Source organism: Bombus vosnesenskii, unplaced genomic scaffold, assembly GCF_011952255.1.
Source record: "Bombus vosnesenskii isolate JDL3184/JDL3185 unplaced genomic scaffold, Bvos_JDL3184-5_v1.1 scf7180000013284, whole genome shotgun sequence".
Lineage (NCBI taxonomy): Eukaryota > Metazoa > Arthropoda > Insecta > Hymenoptera > Apidae > Bombus > Bombus vosnesenskii.
Genome location: NW_022882937.1, coordinates 57133 through 72762, shown reverse-complemented (window position 1 = coordinate 72762; position 15630 = coordinate 57133). Strand labels below are relative to the sequence as shown.

The following is a 15630-nucleotide window of genomic DNA, read 5'->3' as shown; positions in this document are numbered from 1 at the left end:
GCCTGCTTCCATAGGTGGTAATATAAACAAACTGAGGTGAGATTGATCCAATTGTGATTCCTCCGAGTAGCCAAATTTCACGACTGCGTCGTATTACGATGGTACGATATCTTTGGTAGATTAAACGCGAATTCGGGTGTGGCAATCGGGAATTGATTTTCGTTGAATAAATTCCACGTTATGTGTATTAAGTACTCTAGGAGCGAGAAACTGAAGAGCTAAAAGCTAATTTAAATATAAATTGGAGAATGTGTTGTTGACTATTTTTAACACGTATACCTATTTTTCAAATTGTGAAAGATCGTGAAGCCATATTTTTGCTTATTAAAAGACGCAAATACCCATTTTACGAGGATCCATAAATCTCGCCAGTTTTCGTTGATCGGTTTTTAGTAACAAACGAGTTACCGAACTATTTACTTTCTGCAATACGATATCTATTCTCAATGAATACCTCCAGCAAATATCGTCGCGATATCTTGAGCACATAAAGGCCTTTTTTTCGTTTTTTGTCATATTCACCAGGTCGTTTACATTACTCTTATCATTCGATTGCTTTTTTTTTTTTTAGAAAAAGGTCCATTTTTTTCGAAGCTATCAACGTCAACATGTATTTGAAGACTTCGTTTATTATCCGATTTATCTTAGGATCAGAGTGCGATAATTCCATATGACGCAAACAATTGTTGATATTAATTGACTCAACGACAAAAATTATACAGAATTTACGTAAATAGAATTAATATGAAATTTTGAATTGGTAATCCCATGATTCTGAGTCAGCAAGGTTTCACAATTAAGAATGCGGTGTTTACTGAAATTATATGTAATCATATATTTTTATCATTTATTTTTATATCTGTATCAATAATTCGTGCCATGAATTTCGTGGCGATCGATTGATCTGCTTACAAAATAACATGTGATTTGCTTAAAAAAAAGACGCTCATGGTCCATCGATATTATCAAAACTTTTGAAGACCAAAATTATCGAGATTTTATGCATGCTGTGTTTCATGCGGACAGTGTGTCGACTCAACTTTAAATTACAAACAATTCTGGAATTACAATTTCCGATCGCGCCAATAGCACACGAGAAACACGAAAACGTATACGTAGGTTACTCACTTCTCAAATAGAAGATAAAGCGGCTGTTTTTCTACGCGTGTAGTTCGTGTTCATTTTGTACACGTATTAATGCGAGGGGCCGCTTTCATTTTATGTTTCTGCGCAATATATAATCTTTAAATTTTGCGCAAAGTATGTAATATGTATTTTTTAATTACTCGTTCCCTACAGATTAAGTACTCGTGTTTAACTTAATGTACTTATAAATAAGAAAGAAAGAAGTATGGCTCATCGTAATCTAAACGACACCAATATAAAAGTAATTAAAATTACAATACTTGCAAAATATCGTCCCTTAATAAGATATACATTACACGAATGGAATCATTAAGTATCAAGCTAAAAGAGAGCGCGACAAATTTGTTTTTTTACATAGCATCTTTTCCTTTCTTTGTCCTTGTTTGAATACATATCCATTTTTTTAAATGTTAAACTTTTTCAGTGAAATGTGACTAGTAAAACGTTAAGTGATATAAAGTGATGAAACTAACATATCGTAGAACGCAAGTACCATTTTTAAATTCATTTAATGAAAGAAAACGAGAACCGTGTACTGATTGCAAGGCATCAATTAGTATAGTGTATATAATTTCTTCTGTCTTCCCTTTTTTCATTTTACACATTGTACTACATTTATTCCACGGTGTATCTAACGTTCAACATTCGTGACGCTCCTGCGAACACTGCATAAGTACAAATTACAAGAAATTTTTAGAAACAGCTTATTTTCTTTCCTTATATCTAACAGGTTACTAAAATATCACCGGCAAAGTTGTAGAGCGAAATTACTTATCACGATAATTTCTTAATTACAGTTGAACGATTTTACGACGGAACGATGTAAAATCCACTAGAGCATGTGATAATATTCTTTATGATAAAAGAAAATCAAAGTTATGAACTTCACAGTTAAGTCAACATCAAGCCTCAAGTAGAGAGAATTATTTCAACAAGTACGAATGTAAAGAGCAACGGTTTCCAAACAATTAGGCAAGCTCGTATATTATCAAAAAATCTAGTAACATCAGTCTTCTGTTCACAAGAACTTCAATTCAGAGTTGCAAATTGAATTCAATTATTGTTCTATATATAAACATTTTAGTTTGAGACTGACAAATGAATATTACATTTTCGCCAGTTTTGATTTTAGAAACTGTTGCTTGGACGAGATCTATTTCACCCGATAGGTGGGATACAAAGGAAAAATTTGATCACAGAGACGATGCGCAGAAAGAATGATCATTTCTGACCGCGAGAACTGAAGCTGATGTGGATCGACATATCGCTTTTGTGCTTTCACTCTGGCATACAACTTTCCGTAAAGTCAAACGCAAGAAGGAGCGAGGAGAACCGAAGCGTTTGCGCATTATTCGACACATTTTCATAAAAATATTCTTTGAAACATTACAACGTATATTACCCTGAGTGCTATATCATTTCTCTCTCGATGCGGACCAACTACCAATTCTATTTACATAGATACAGAAATATTACGAAAAAAATAGACATATTTCCCATATATATACGTACGTATGTACCTATATATGTATATAATCTTAAATTGCCTCTCATTCAAGAACCAACCAAAAGAGTACATATTTATAGCTGTTCAAAATCTGAAACATAGCTCGCGTGCTTTCTTTCTCTGTTCAACGAGTGAACGCCGATTACGTTACGCTTCCTCAGAAGTATTTGATCGGGATTTGACAATTTTCCCGTTCTTTTCCGGTGATTCGTTTAAAGGCTGAGAATCCTCTTGAATGGATTGTGGATACTTTTGGTCGGGATAGTTCCATGCTTGGATGTCACCCGTACCGAAAATCTGGTATACGATATAAGTACCACATGCGACGCATGCAGTTACCCCAAACACTTGCCTCCAAGCGTCGAGAGTTTGCTGTGAAGAGAATTCTCTGTTATTTTTCCATACGGAGACTAATTGTTGCAGATATTGCGCGAGGAAACTAGGCTTAACCTCTTCATGAGTAGGTGATTTCTTTATAGGTATATGATAAATGTATAGATTGAAAGCTTACGAACGAAGAGTTCGTGGATTATTATAAGGCGAAGGAGTTAAGACAATCCAGGAATATGTAGAAAATCTAAATACGATTATTCATCTTACGCGAGGGAAATTTATATGGAAAGAATGAAAGGGAGCGGGACTTGAAATAAAATAAAATGTTTACTTACGCTTTTTTCTGTGAGAAGACCAGCCACGATCGGAGATAAAAAACTGGCGGTCATGTGAATTGTCTGTGCAAATGCTAATACTGGACCTGGTACCAAAAAGTTATACGATAAAGAGATGTTTTACAGGATATAATTCGTAAGATTGACTTTTAATTTGTGACTTACCAGCAAAATTTGGTGCGATATCGACGATGTTGGCCATCGCCCCTGCGTAAGCAGCAGTGATCAGAGTAACAGCTATGAACCACACCACTAAAACGAGAACAATGTTGCAGCCCAGGTAGCCGATCAACACTAACATTATTCCGGGAATTACTTGCGCTACGGAACAAACAATTCCAGTGTTAATTGATTCGTGGTGAACAAGAATTTTTGAAATTTGAAGTGGTCTTTATTGAATACGTACAAAAGGCGGTAAAAACTTTCCTGACATTCGTCAACGACAAAATCTGTCGCGTCATGAGAACGTCAGCTATATAACAGAAGGCAACAGAGCTAAAGTAGCTACAGATAAACGGTAAACCAGACAGCACTCCATTCTAAAACAATAGCAAAATTCATAAGAAGATGATATTTAACAAGGTGTGAAGAAAGCGTTTTAAACATACCGCTTGGATGCTGAATCCTAGGACTGTCTTCATGTACATTGGTCCAGATATAATGAAGATGTAATGCACCCATATCCTTCCGAATGTGGTAATCCCAATAGACCATGCTGGCCAGGATCTGAGAATGAAACTCCACGGAACCGGCATGCTCTTCGAATAATAAAAAATTCGTTTAATTAAACAAAAGTTTGGAATCATTAGCATGGAACCTACGTATAACTTAACGAATTTTGAAAAATGTAAGCTTACAATTTAGAGAAAGCTCAATTTTTCAAAATTAAAAAAACTAATCGCAGGTCCAGTAGAAAAAATAACAGCAAATTTTTAACCAATAGAGTAATTTTTCGCAGTGGCGAAAACAACCACTTACCTCGCTTGCGTGAACTTGATTTACTACGCTGCCTTGTATGTATCGTAGCTCCTGCTGAGATATTCTGGGATGCGCAGCTGGCGTATCGAAGGCGAAGAAGTACCAGAAAAGGCACCAGACGGTACCGATGGTGCCGGTCGTATAGAAGACCGCTCTCCATCCAAAATGCGCGATGATGAATCCGCACAGTGGATAGGTTATCCCAATGCCGAAGCTGAACCCTGAATATAGATATCTAGATATTAGGAGTAGCTCACCCCACGACCCGGAAGGAAGCTGAAACATGATGCTTGTCGAATGGCTTCGCCTTGGCTCGTGTACGATTCATGCGTGGCGACGATCGCTCTTCAGCGGTGGCGTATACATATACAGCGTTTCACCCTGTAAAGCGATTCAAGTAGAGACTTAGTATGACGGGATGAGGATGAACGCACGTGACGATGCTGGCTACAGTGGGACAATGAAACTTCTATACCTGAAAATATATCAAGAGCCAAGAGCAAAGTGCTACGAACCTACGCGATATCGCATATACGCATATTATACCGACATTCTTCTCACTGTATATTTTCAATAACATTTCGATTCATTGGAACGATCAATAGTATGTCGAATTGATATGCCAAGGAAGTTCACGTAGATTTATGTTTCTTTTCTTTAAAATAGGAAAGTATATTTGTCCAATTTTGCAGAATGAAAAGAACCAAATGGTAAGACCGAGTGTTAATTTCATTTAACATTTTGCACACGTATGTACTTCAAAAGTGACACAACTTAAACAAGTTTTTTGGTAAATCGAGAAACTATTTAAAAGGTTACAGAAAGCTATTCAATAAACATATAATGTTTGTAGAAAAAAAAGAATTCAAGGAGCATTCTTAACTGTTGAAATCTATCTTTGATGGTTTTGATGTTATCGCAGTACTGGATCAATCTGTAGAAAGATTTCCTCCGATTTCAGTGATTTTTAGATACGTTGTAGAAATGGATATTCCGAGAAACTTCTTCCTATACATATAAACGCTGAACTCTCTTAATTTTTGAGATATTTGCAAAAAAACTACCGATATCACTACAGTGAATTCTGCCTGTAACTGTGCGTCCGTGGCAGCATATGCGTCAGCATCGGTTTGACGATCGTATCATTCAAGCGAGCCCAGCGCTTATATACACTGGAAGAAATTGTTCAAAATATCGATTTCCACAACCTATTAAGAGATCATCGAGATTAGGAGGAAAATCAGTCCTTTCACGGTTTCATCCACACCTGAATAACATATTTTGAAGTATATATGCTATCGAGTAACAATAAATTTTGCGAAATATTATTCTTTTCATCGTGCAAGATTCGATAGAAACTGAATCGTTTTGATCTCTTGATTTTCTTTCAAGATAATTTTCTTTATCTGAAATCGAGCCTTGATTATTAACATGGTACAGTGTTTCATGGAAAATAATATGATCTTCCGTCCCTCTGCTGATACGTCAACTCGCTTATATCAATCGTAATCAAAAAATAATGATTATATTACGTGCGATCAGCAAAATAAAAGACATTCCATACGGGCGATTTGTGTAATCGACAACAGCAGAGAGATATTGCACGCACCAAGGCTAGGCCGTTCAGACGCGAATGAAAACAAACGGAAAGAAAAAATAAAGAAGACGACATGAAACATCGCTATATGTTATATCGTTGCGTTACATAAAAAACATTATCGATCGTTTCCGGGAAAGTTTGAGTGAGAAGGATGATAACTGTATCGCTCGATCGTGAATAGAGGCGTGTACGAGATTCTCCGAGGCGGCAGAACTAGCATAGAATAAAATGGATAACGATGAGAAATATTAGCGTGTACATAAAACATGTTGCCACCGAGCCTGACTGATTCAACCAGCTGGAAGTATACTCGGCCTTTCTCATGCTGTTGAGCGGTTGCTGTTGAGTATACCTCGGTCCGGCGAATGCAACCACGTGGAGCTTAAAAAGCAATCAGACAACAAAATGAAAGAACCGTTTATTGCTCAATAGAAAATTTGACTGACACGCACATAAGCATATCTGTTGGTCCGTGAATTTTAACTGAAAAGAACAAAATCTTTCGTTTATTTTTCTCGTGTTTTTTTCTTTTTCTTTTTTTTTTCATTTCGAACAGGATAAAATGTGTTTCTCATTCGAACTTCCGCTTCTCGTATTCTGAAAGAAGCGTCAGACCATATTAGTGCATTATCGTTGAAAGCAAAAACAGAAAGAAAGAACGACGAACAGACACGAAATTGAAATTGGATTTATTAGATCCGCGTGATTCCGGCGTCGTGCGTGTTGAAATTTCGCTACAATACACAAGAAGAAAGGTTATTAGCGCCGATGGCACTCACCTTGGAAGGAAGACATGAAACGCGACCGTTCCACTGGAGGAATCCAGTGTCCGACGATGGCGTACATCGCAGGCCACGTGAGTCCCTGTACACACGTAATATATATATTTCGGACGGTCATAATAACACCGAACATCGATCATCGATCTTCGATCTTCGATCGAATTTCATCTTCATGCAAGATTCTTTATACCTCCATGTATTTCTCTTTTTTATCGTAAAAGGAGACTTACACTAGCAATGCCCTGTATACTACGCAGCGCGATCATAACCCCATAATGAATTTCCGCTGCAGAGGGCATCAGTAAACTACAGATCGCCGTGATCAGCTGCGAACCACCAAAAACTGTCTTCGTGCCAAAGTACTGCGTCAACACGCCACCGACTACTTGTGACAGGATATAACACCAGTAGAATGAGCTACTAATGGCTGACTGTATGGTTGGACTCCAATCAAATTCCCCTTGATCCTGCGTAAAAAGATAATATCTGTTTCTCATTTTATGAATACAGTTTTCAATACTGTTTCTGCAAAAAATTGTATCTGAGATTAGGCATTATATAGGGTGAATCAGTAAGAATGATCGCCTGACATAACTCGTAACCTATTGGCTTTATCAAGAAATGTTTGAAATAAAATTCATTGTATTCGATGGACCTAATCGGGTGAATATAGTTTGATTTTCCAATATCTTACGCTTTTTGGGATATTAAGGTAACCTGCAATTTTTTAAACGGTACCGTATATTTGTTTTAACCTTAATCGATCCAGTTGGACATTCTCTACAAGAAAGTTTGTAGACCTATCTATACCAAAAGGCCATTAGTTTACCAGATATTTTGATTACAATTTCTCAAATTTAATGTATGAAGAGCGAAGATAATGTTAAAATACGAATACCGCTTCGCGTCTTTCCTTGTTTTTTATACGTTAAATTTGTCAAATTAATGCAATTAATTGAATGCTAAATTAATTTTTTTTCTGGTATAAATAGATTCATACTTTTTTATAGAGAATATCCAGCTAGATCATATATATATATATAAACAATATTTAATTCAGCAGGCCTCTTGAATACATTACGTCATATTTCGAACAGTTTTTGTATACAGCCAATAGGTAATGAATTATTTAAGGTGATCATTTTTACTGACTCATTTTGTAAATGACAGCGCCAATCGGTTGTAATTATCACCGAATTTGATAAACTTTGATAAATTATCACGATTACGTAAAAAGGTATATACTTTGTGAACAACCTGTCTAATTACATCCGATATATAGTAAGCGTAACATGATATCAGTTTTAATCACCATGTCGATTGCAACTCGAAGGTGGAATTTGCCGCTATAACTAAGTTTTGTTTTTAATAAAACTTCGACGCTTTTCGCGAATAGAATCGGCCACGTAATATTACGTGGACAACATTTCTAATCTCCTGGTTAAGATCAATCGTAATCGATGCGATCTACGTAACGCAATCATGCTACGTGCCGCCATTACAGCAAAGCATCTATTGAACTATGGACTTCTTAGAAAAAAAATCATTATAATTATATGTATGATGTTTCGAAGATTCGACATGACAAAAATAAATGAAGAACTTTATAAATTTTAATATTGTAGGAGTTCCTTTGTGTGTAACTGTTCTCTTTGAAGGTACATTTCAAGAAACGATGCTCGTTCGTAATAGACGCATACGACCTCGACTTTGCCTCGTTAATTTTGCAATTAAAAAGACATTCGCGTGGCGCCAAGTGGCTCAAGAATCCACACGAGAAACGATTTCTCATTTATCCATAATGATACTACCTCAAGTCTGATCGGTGTGCTGTTGTTGGTGAACGATGTGCTCGGCGTTACATAACAATACTGGGACGTCACCGTAACATTGGTATCCGATGTCGTGGATGGTGGTTTCACCATCGCCACCATGGCGATGTTGATATCGTTCCTCATCATGAACGAGACCGTGAATCCCGAGAACGACAGCATATAGAGCACCACCCGTGCCGGCACCAGGTCTGGAAACGCGAGCATGCTCTGTGATCCACGTATCATCGCCCTAGCTCGAGCTTTTTAAATGCTCTCTTTCCCCTTTTCTAACGATTCGACATTTTTTTTCACACGAAACTCCTACTGTATTTCACAAAATTTTATTTTTTCTTTTTTTTTTTACGTTTGATAGTTTGAAGAGTTCTTTACCTCTCAGTTTTCGCAGGCTGCAGGGTGATCGTGTCTTATATATGGTATGATCTTCGTATCTGCGTAATAGATACAATTGATATTTTTATATAGAAACCAAGGAATCAATTGAGTTATAGAGAACGAATGAAGGAGACAAAAAAAAAAAAGAAAAGAAAGAAATGTCTCGACGTCGACGGTTATATGCCAAATGGGATCGAAAAAAAAGAGTAGATTCAGATTGTCGACAACGAGACATCCTAGCGAAGGGAGCTGTTCCTTCATTCGTTTCTTTGTCGCACTTTTTGGATACTCGGAATCGTGTTAAAGAGACGTTTCTGTCCATGCAAAAATACCAGTCCAAGAAAATTGATCAAAGTAAATCGAAGGAGGAAAATATTTTCTCAGTCGGCGTGTCTGACAGGTGGCCGTCCGAATTTACTTATTCTTCGCTCTTAAAATAGACTCGGTCTTCAGATTCGTCCTTTCTCTCTATGCTATTGTTCGTGTGACGTAAAGATACACGACTCGCGGCAAACAATCCAGTTTAATGACAGTGGATATTTAATGATTAACAATTACAGTGTCGTACTCATCGACTCGATGTTACAATCAACCACGAGCTATTCTGTTGCATCGACGAGTAAAAAAATTAGCATTCTTACCTTTGTGAGTCTTCCATCTTTATGCCGGTTGATAGCTGTTCCATTGAAAAGTATCTGGTCGTGGAACACCTGCGATTCAGAAAAAGAACGTGAAAAAATTAAATCGTAGATATTTATGAGATTAATTAAAGATCAATCAAAGCTATCTCTTGATGTCTAGATAAATTAGATCTTAATCAAATTATATTATACGTTAATAGCGCCTGGGCGGTTGTTAGAAAGAATTATGCAGTGGTAGATCACCGGAACGTTAATAAGAATTAATGGACATCATTACACTACGGCTAAATTAGGCATTATTAGGCAATTATAGGCATAATTAGGTATTTAGGCATTATATTCATTCTATCTATATCGTCATTATCATACCACAATCAGACTGTCTATTAACCGATTAACGTACATAATCGATTCACGTGAAACTGTGCAATCGTTTATCTACGCACTTTTACATCGATCACGATACAATGATATAGCAATTTCTCGTAACACATCGATCTATAAAGATTTATTACATTTTTATGTAACTTCCTCACGATTATACATTCATCAAGATTCCTTGTCCCATTCGCATAACAATTATACATAATTCGACTGCAATTATACAAACGCTGTACATAGTGGCAGTTACTGGTTCGAATTAACTTCGCGATTATTGCCTCAATGTTCCCTGGTAACAATATGCGTTTATTTTTTTTGTCTCTATTTATCTTTCTTTCAGATAAAAATAGATACGACACAAAATGAATATGGAAATGGTATTTTGCAAAACATATGTAAGATGACAAACGAAGCCCGTTTTCGACTTCTTTTTACGTAACGATTAGTTTTCTTGACTAGCTTATGTCACGCGTCCTTATTAGAGAAATGGGATCGATAAGGAATGAAACGTTCAGAATTTAATAGTGTGCTTGTTAGGGCACGATGAAATTCCGACACGAAGCTCATATACGCGGCATCCGACGAACGCTATTCAAGATCCACCGCCCTCGCGAATTATCGAAGGTTGAACCGCTAGACAAGGCAGAAAAGCTTATGCATTGGCCAACCGCGTTGAAATATTCTTTTCGAGGAAACGTTGCCGCAGTGTTCCTGGGAACGTTTTCTCAAATTGTATTGCGCTTTCTGTAATGACAATCGTGTACATAGCATCCTCGCACTTAGCTTGTTTACGATGAAACGATTTTAATTGAAATCGCATTAAAGAATAATTGAAGACAACTATATGAAATATATTAGTTGACTAACAAGAAGTATATTATGTATATATAATAACTAAACTATTATAAATATATTACTGACTATTATGTTAGCATAATTTCTTCGATAACGATATATCTTTTGATTAATTCACAAGCACAGTGATCCATTATTTGTTCACGACTAGCTCGGCTTACTAGAAAAGAATGAAAGCAATAACATTTAATGTCGTATATTTTTTGTGCCTTTCTCAGCGATCAGATTCCCGCATGTGATTCATTCCACAAGTGCATTCTCACAGGAAGTATACTCGTACGTAATAAGCTACAGTATTGAAATCGCGACGAGTTTTCATAATATCTTTGTTCCCATACAGAGTGCCTAATAACACATGCTCGAGTGACATAGTCCTGTTATCTACTTTTGCATGGGCTCTGCTCTTCTATTGATATTACACAATCGAGCATTATTGACAACAATCCTTCGTTACATATTATCACGATGTTTTGTGCTTCACGGTGGGACAATCCATGATATAGCATGCAACTTGGGTATCGAATCAACCTGTATCGCGTGGATCATTTCTGCGTCTTGAGTTACGATTAATTAATGCGAATAGTTCTTTGAATTTCTAGCTGGACTGTTTATCATATTCAATTTACATTCAGGTTATAATTTTAAGAGTTGCTTTTATGTGAAATACAGATGTAGACGAAATGAAATATTTGTTTTTTTAAATTATCTACAGCTGTGAATAAGCAATGTCATCAAAATCTTAATCGCGGTTCCTTCTGATATTGTATTATCTTTGTGTCAAAACTGCTGAAATAACATCACTTGGCTAGTTGATTTGAAAAATTCATGAGACTCCGGCATCTCGAAGCAGGATAGTGATGAAGCGAAAAAATTTGCAAATTTAATCAAACAAAACTTTGCTATTCGTAGAAATTGTTTCCAGTTTTCACGACATCTGTCTGCGAAAAATAAAAGAATATTAAAGGAAATCGAACGGAATACTGAATAAACAGATACGTAATCGCGTCCATCGTAATCTAATTCGATTACAGGTCTATATTAATAATATAAAATGTAAATATTTGTACCTGTACGTAAGTATGTCTGTGTTTGAGGTAATCTCAGAAATTATTCAATCGATTTGTAATCGTACATTTGTAAAAGTAAATTTCCTCCAGGTGGATACAGGCTATATTTTACTACGTTTATTCTTTAGGGAACCAAGCAATGAGCACAAATGCGACGCAAATCGGATTAACACAGCTTTCTATTATAAATTATATCAATCACATATAAAGTAAATTAATTATTACCTAAACAAATAAATTATTTCTACTTCGCGATTCTAAATCCACTGTAATTTATTTCTTAATTATTTTTATTACAGAAATAAGAAATAATTATTTCTATTATAAATTACAGTGAATTTTTAATCGCGGAATTAAATTCATATTAATTCTTCGATGAACCGAGAGACAGGCTACTTACAGCGTCTAAACACGTGGCCAATTCAAGTCTTCTTGATCAATGTCCGCTCTTGTCGACAGTATTTACACCGAAACGATAAATCCCGGATCAACTTCCAAAGAAGTAATGAGTTCAGTGCCACGAGCACACCTATACTTTCCACAGCAACGTTTATGCTTTTAAATGGTTCACCTCTTACTACAAATGATACGAAGGCGAGCGCAAATAAATCAACACTATCAATTTGCCCACTCTCATTGCTCAAGTAAAATAATCTAACAGATTATTGAACGAATCAAAATGTAATAAGTTTGAAGATTATCCAATTAAAATTTTTATCGTAGATTCTATTCTTGGCGATGAAATACGCAAATCTACGCAACGATAATAAATACTCAGTACAATAGAATACAATGCGAAACAATAGAGGTTACGAGTTACAGTTCGAAGACTCAGGTCGAAACAAAACTAAAGAAAGTCTCCGACTGATAAATACGAATCACAATACTCGATGACTGGCGACAAGAAGCAGAAAAACTAGAGACGTCAACAAACACAGAAACTAGAGACGTCAAGAAGCAGAGAAACTACGAAGGAGTCGAAGGAATCATCCCGGACGAGAAGAACGGCCGACACTGAAAGGCGACCAGACCACGAGGCATTGACTATCTTCCAGGCCCCACCACCGCTTCGTTTTAATCGACTGTCTGTCGGGTAGGAAATCCGCAAGGATTGCAAGCTCACCGCGAGCGAGGAAACCTGACAATAACGATGACATTTTATGTTATGATAGCTCGACTGTTACATAGTGGAACAGCGTTGAGATGCTCCTCCCTGCCCGGATGTCGTATCAACGCGATCAAGTAAACAATGTCCAATGCGACAAAGAACAATAGGTGTTAATTGGAGTTTGAAGGCGAACCATGCGACCATTCCAGCTACTTATTACTTTTCATTATGAAACTTGATGAAATTTGTCGCCACTCGCGCATCGTGGGGCCGATCTTGTCCCGAGTCCTTTTGCGTTTAGAGAATCACTAGACGTACAATAACGCACGATAGAAATGGTCGACCGCGATTGGTCGAAATTACACTCGTAAAGTATAAAGAAGGTAGTTAGTATATATGAAACATGAAGAGAGTAGTCAGTAAATCAGTTTGTTTGACATAGAATTGTATCCATGCCTTCGTCGCAGCGACCGTTCCTAATTTTGTAAAACGAACACGTGTTTCGCTTTCGAACTGGAACAATTTGAAATTGAAAGGCCCGTATGTATTGTGGCAATGCGCATGAACTAAACACGCGATTAACAAAGCGAAGAGAATGTGATTTTGCTCAAATGTATTTTGCATGCATGAGTCTTCCGGTATGGAAATGCTTGAAAAATAACAATGTTGAAAATGAAGGTAAAAGGGTAGAGATGTAGATCAAGCATTAGGAAACGTTACGATTATGTAATATGCGTATATGTATATATATATTTATTTATACTATGACAGAACCTTTTCAAATATTTGATATATAAAACTTATTCTGTTTCCTAATAAGTTATCAATGGCACGATAACATAAGAAAAAGGAGGGAACACGACCGTTGAATTTTTCGAGATATCGACATGATTCCGATGAAAAATGTTCTTTTTCGGCCATACTTGAACGCCACGAGCGGTGTTCGTGAAATCGCAAGGTCGTCACTATGGAGCGGGTCAATTTTCGCCGATCGATTAACTAACCAACCGACTACGTGGAAGGCGTGCTATTCGTTTGCTTTCTGCGTTGGATAGATCATTATGTACAACAGGTGTCACTCGATGTTTCATTTCATATGCGCCATGTCATCAGAAACTTTATGCAGAAATCGATTATAATCGCCAAACGATATACGGTTAATAAGAAATGCACTGTTAGCATTTTATAGATGCTGTAATATATTTATTATCAAACACTACATAGTAAGGGTGTTTGTGTAAATATTCGTTGATGTAACAATAATATTTATTTTCACTAAGTCTATAGCTGCACGCTATCCTTAAAACTTTTCTATCTTCTATTAACATATTTCTGTTTTCCATAATTGATCTGGATCTATAGAAGCTATAGAAACACAGCGCTTCATAACTAACAAAATCTGTCGCAATAAAAAAGCAATTGTAAAAAATTATTGATGATAAAAAAGCGTGAAGAGGGAAAAAGATAGGATTGTTCCTCAATTTCATCAATTAAATATCTGTTTGAAAACCAAACCCGATTATTGCACGAGGAGGAAGAAATATTTATACGCTAAAGTTTGTTCTCGGTCGCATTAAGCTTAATTATTTCTTAGTTGACCCTATTAAGCTGTATGAGTAAGACGGGTCGCACAATTCGCTCCATGGAAATTCTTGAACCGGCCGGCGCGGCATCAAATTAGACATGTGACTAGTTCTCGTGACATTATTGACTGACCTCAATTCTCCGATTTATCGGTTTCCAGAAAGCAACATGTCTATTTGCTTATCTAAGTGACGGAAAGTAAACACGCACACATGTAACATGGAGCTTGTATTATTGAAACATTACAGGAACACGATCTTCAAATTCTCTTGCCTAGTTAATTTCACACACAGTTATCTCGTTCCTGTAACTGACGTAAGGGATTTCATGCTGCAAAAAAAATGAAGGATTAGGAATTATAAATGTATACAAACTGGGATTAAGATTGTGGAACATTCTGTCTAGTTATAAATAAACACCTATGCTTCAATAACATACATACGTACATAATGAACAATTTATAGGTACTGAAACATTCGAGAATATCGAGAATATGTATATAGCAAGACCGGTAATCTCAATAATCAACGCAGCAGTCATAAGACGATTGACACGTAATTAGTCTGTTACGAAGGTGCCGCAGGTTACATCATCCAAGATATCGACGACCATGGAACTAATTTCGTTTCATCTGCTAATCGTTTGATATAAATAAAAGTTCTCGAAATATAACTACTGTGTCAATAGTTCGGCGGATTCTAACCTCGTCGTATTGACGCTTGCCCGTGATTTCGAGGTTATGTCCGTACGAGAACGGTGTTCTCGGAACGGATGCGGCACGTGGCCGTGGCCTTCGTAGTCAGAAAGGAGAATAGGGGAAAGAAAATAATCGATCGTGATAGTAACTCACCCCGGTCAGGTTTACTTCCGGCCAAGAGTTGTTGAGTTCCGCGGTCCTCGTTCTGATTCACATTTTTAACCGAGAGCGGACGTTCCGCCAAGCTTCACGCATTCACCAACATTTCTTTGGCGGCAGAAGAGATCGTGAACACAAGAACTTGGAACTGACATTCGAACGGAACACACGAAACACACGTTCACCTACACAGCATAGAATCACGGTGACAACGATACGGCGTTTCTGGAAGGCTCGTTGTACCGAGGCG

The 15630-nt window shown here is 36.8% G+C and overlaps 1 protein-coding gene across 2 annotated transcripts; it reads right to left on the bottom strand.

Moving 5' to 3' along the window:
* Nucleotides 1-810: 810 nt before the first annotated feature.
* LOC117232099 (sialin) lies at nucleotides 811-15596 on the bottom strand. Of its 2 annotated transcripts, XM_033491257.1 has the most exons (12): nucleotides 15375-15596; nucleotides 9530-9598; nucleotides 8886-8944; nucleotides 8493-8704; nucleotides 6912-7148; nucleotides 6679-6763; nucleotides 4300-4520; nucleotides 3930-4079; nucleotides 3728-3860; nucleotides 3487-3642; nucleotides 3322-3407; nucleotides 1699-3025 (listed from the first exon to the last, which is right to left on the bottom strand). In XM_033491257.1, the coding sequence occupies exons 2-12, from the start codon at nucleotides 9571-9573 to the stop codon at nucleotides 2801-2803; spliced, it is 1608 nt and encodes a 535-aa protein (XP_033347148.1). In that variant the 5' UTR covers nucleotides 9574-9598; nucleotides 15375-15596; the 3' UTR covers nucleotides 1699-2800. The 2 variants fall into 2 exon arrangements, with proteins under 2 accessions (XP_033347149.1, XP_033347148.1); XM_033491258.1 differs by lacking the exons at nucleotides 8886-8944; nucleotides 15375-15596 and having other exon boundaries at nucleotides 811-3025.
* Between the last annotated feature and the right edge of the window lie 34 nt (nucleotides 15597-15630).